The sequence below is a fragment of the Microtus ochrogaster genome, chromosome 10 (assembly GCF_000317375.1).
Source record: "Microtus ochrogaster isolate Prairie Vole_2 chromosome 10, MicOch1.0, whole genome shotgun sequence".
Taxonomy (NCBI): Eukaryota; Metazoa; Chordata; class Mammalia; order Rodentia; family Cricetidae; genus Microtus; species Microtus ochrogaster.
The window spans coordinates 61069485-61073084 of record NC_022016.1 but is presented as its reverse complement, the minus strand read 5'-3'; the positions used below and the strand labels follow the sequence as shown (position 1 = coordinate 61073084).

Below are 3600 nucleotides of genomic sequence, written 5' to 3'. Positions count from 1 at the left end.
CGAGACAGGGTTTCTCTGTGGTTTTGGAGCCTGTCCTGGAACTAGCTCTTGTAGACCAGGCTGGTCTCGAACTCACAGAGATCCGCCTGCCTCTGGATTCTTTTTGATGGACTCATTTTACACAGTTTGATATAAAACTTCCAGGGTCCTTGTCAATCTTACACTGAAGATGTGACTCACAAGACTTTTGTAAGTGTTGTTGTATAAAGAGTGATCTTGGCTTATTCCACCATGGACAATAGACGAGAGTAAGAAACAATAAATAGAGAATTTCCTCTCAATCATCCTATTTTTTAGTTATAGTATCTCAAAATACAGATGACCACCGTCTTGGTGAGGAACATAGCTAAGATGGGCTTTACTTGCTTACAGTTTCCTGGAGCAGTGGTTTCTGACCTTTAACAATCTGGAAGTTCAGCTGGGCAGTGGTGGGACATGCTTTTAATCCAAGCACTCAGGAGGCAGAGGCAGGCAGATATCTGTGAGTTCGAGCAGCCTGGTCTACAAGAGCTAGTTCCAGGACAGGCACCAAAGTTGCAGAGAAACTTTGTCTCAAAAACAAAACAACAAAAAAAAAGAATTTGGAAGTTCATTGTGGCAGAATAAAACTATAATACTGGGATTTTGGGCACTGAGGCAAAAGTAGTTTAAAGGCCAGCATGGGCTACGTAGAGAAAATACCTCAAAAATATTATAACCCATATAAATAATTACACACAGTAAATATAATCTAAAAAAAAAAAACAAAGACAGAGCCAAACCATGTGCTTTCTGAATTAGGAAGGAGTCTTATTTGGAGGGAGCCCAAGTCTCCATGAGCACAGAAGAAGTTGACTAGTCAAGGTCTGGGAGAAAGACTCACCTTCAGTTTACAGTACTGTGTCTCCAACTTTCCAAGAGTTTCAACATAGCTGGTACGAAAATTCTGGGACATCTTTCCCTGACACAAAAGGAATGAAATGAAAAGACATTAGAGAAACAGTGGGGAAACTATGTGGTATTACTTCAACAATGTAAACAAGATGTGGGTATGGAGGTGAGGGCTCACTGCTCTGGGAAACACAGGCCTGAGCAACAATTTTCTAGGAGAGACCAGACTTCATAGCTAGAGGCAGCACTGAGTGGACAATTCAGCAGGGTAACCTAGCCAGTACCCTCCCTGCACGTACTTTCAGCAATCAGAGGCTTCTGAGCAAATCCTACGCCTGATGACTACCCAACTCCTCATCTGCTCCTTTGAAGGTGGTGGGGGTGACAAAATAAAAAACAGGAAGATAGGAGCACAGTAGTAGAGCACTTGCCTAGCAGGCAGAGAGTCCCTAAGTGTGGTCCATTACCACCAGAAAACAAACCAAGACACTCAAAAAATAAGACAGAACCGTGACTGACGCAGGACTGACCAAGTGAGCAGTTTCTTCACACCAGCTCTTTACTGCAGGCTCACAGCAAAATGAGAAGAAAATGAATTTTGGAGACAGAACTCCTGAGTTTAGATTCTGCTTTTTATTAATTCTGACTTCAGCTGTCAGCATCACTTTTAAAAGTTTTTCAGTTTTTTGCTGGGCAGTAGTGGCACACACCTTTAACCCAGCACTCGGGAGGCAGAGGCAGGAAAATCTCTGTGATTTTGAGGCCAGCCTGGTCTACCGAGTGAGATCCAGGACAGGCTCCAATCCAAAGCTACAGAGAAACCCTGTCTCAAAAAAACCAAACCAAACCAAACCAAACTAACCCAAAAAAAACTACTTTTCTCACAATGTCATTTCAAAGGTTAATAGAGACACACTGAATAAAGCCAGAATTAGTTGTAAAGTATTATTCATTATATACTTTACTTTTTGGAGCCTCCTCCTTTTCAGAAACAGCAGTGTGGAATAAAATTCCCACTACCTGCTCCTCCCCAAAACTCTCATAATACAGATTCTGAATGCTTTTTACCTCGTACAACCTAGCCTCTTTGACACTCGAGCCCAGCTCTTCCACGCTGGTGTGGATATGCTGCTGCGTTTCCAGCTGCAACTCCACACTAGGCAGATCATTACCCCACTCTGCTCGTTCCAGCTTCATCTGAGAAAGAAAGCACATATGTGTTATAACTTGCAGAGGACAGGAGAGTGATCAGTCAATATTTGGATGAGATGACCAGGGGTAAGAGCACATGTCTGTGATCTCAGCACTTAGAACAGAAGGCTCAGGATTTCCAGGTCAGCCTGGACTACATAAGACCATGACTTAAATAAACAAAATGGCAAGGTGTAAGGACTGGGCATCTAAACTGTCTCTATCATTCTATGCTTTTGTACAGGAAAATACACTACAATCAACCCTCAAGAGCCTACAGAAGAAGCCCCATTAACTACAGCAATAGTGGCCTATAAGAAAACAACCCTGAGGCCGGGCGGTGGTGGCGCACGCCTGTAATCCCAGCACTCGGGAGGCAGAGGCAGGCAGATCTCTGTGAGTTCAAGGCCAGCCTGGTCTACCAAGGGGAGTTCCAGGACAGGCTCCAAAGCTACAGAGAAACCCGGCAAAAAAAAAAAAAAAAAAAAAAAAAAAAAAAAAAAAAAAACAAGAAAACAACCCTGAGTTTGTCAGAAGTGGGGCTCAACATTCCCCTTTATAGGGTTACAAGACATTGTGGTACATGCCTTTAATACCAGCACTCAGTAGGCAGAGAGACAGGCAGATCTCTGAGTTTCAGGCCAACCTGGGCTATGTAATGAGACCCTGTCTTAAACAAAACAATAATAAATCATTATGAGTCTCTTAATTTAATAGAGTAGACCCCCCCACAAAAAAAGGAAAAGAAAAGAGAAAGATCTAAAAAATATTTTGATTCACAGCATCAGCTACTAGCCAATAGATCCCTTCTCCCCTTTTCTGTCCTCCCTTCCTTTTTTTTCTTCCTTGAGATGGAAATCCTATAAAATAGCCCAGGCTGGCCTGGAATTCATCACCTCCTGCTTTAGCCTCCTGGGTCCTGGGTTTACAGAGATAGCCTGGCACAGAACAATGTCAAATTTGAGCTATTACTGACCTAAAATATGATTTAGTAGCATTGGGCTTGTGGAATAAATATCAGTCTTGCTTAGATTTAAAATGCATGACCAAAACAACAAAAACCGAAGAATGCACTTTCCTATCAACAGGAACCATCAGAAGACAACCGAGATATATAGATACTACAAGTTTCCCACAAGTTACCACTTAGGGCATGATTAACAGAAGGTAATGGACTCACCAGAACTTCAAGTCAGAAAAGCCTGTGACAATCTATATAAAATCTATCCATTTAGAATATAAGGAGAAAGGAAAGTCCAAAGTCCTCCCCCCTCCATCCTGGTCTAGGAAGGTGAACATCCAAACTGGCTAGGCTAGGGAAATGGGAGGCTGGGAGGAGGCGGAATTTTTTTTTTTTTCAATTAAAAAAAAAAAAAAAAAAAAAAGGAGAAAGGAATCAGGCATGGTGGCATATGCCTGTAATCCCAGCACTCAGGAGGCTGGGGTCGGAAGATCATGTGTTCAAGGACAATGAGACTATACTGACTTCCAGGTCAGCATGGGTTAAACAGTGGAGAGGCAAGGGTACATTTAAGGAGA

At 42.5% G+C, this 3600-nt stretch overlaps 1 protein-coding gene across 1 annotated transcript in view; it reads right to left on the bottom strand.

Moving 5' to 3' along the window:
• The window catches only part of Macf1 (microtubule-actin crosslinking factor 1), a 342147-nt gene that overhangs the window by 153301 nt on the left and 185246 nt on the right, over positions 1–3600 (bottom strand). Inside the window, exons 16-17 of the mRNA XM_026782286.1 lie at positions 1939–2067; positions 863–940 (exon numbers count right to left, since the gene is read on the bottom strand). Of these exons, the coding sequence (XP_026638087.1) occupies positions 863–940; positions 1939–2067 (207 nt within the window). The remainder of the gene's footprint in view (positions 1–862; positions 941–1938; positions 2068–3600) is intronic.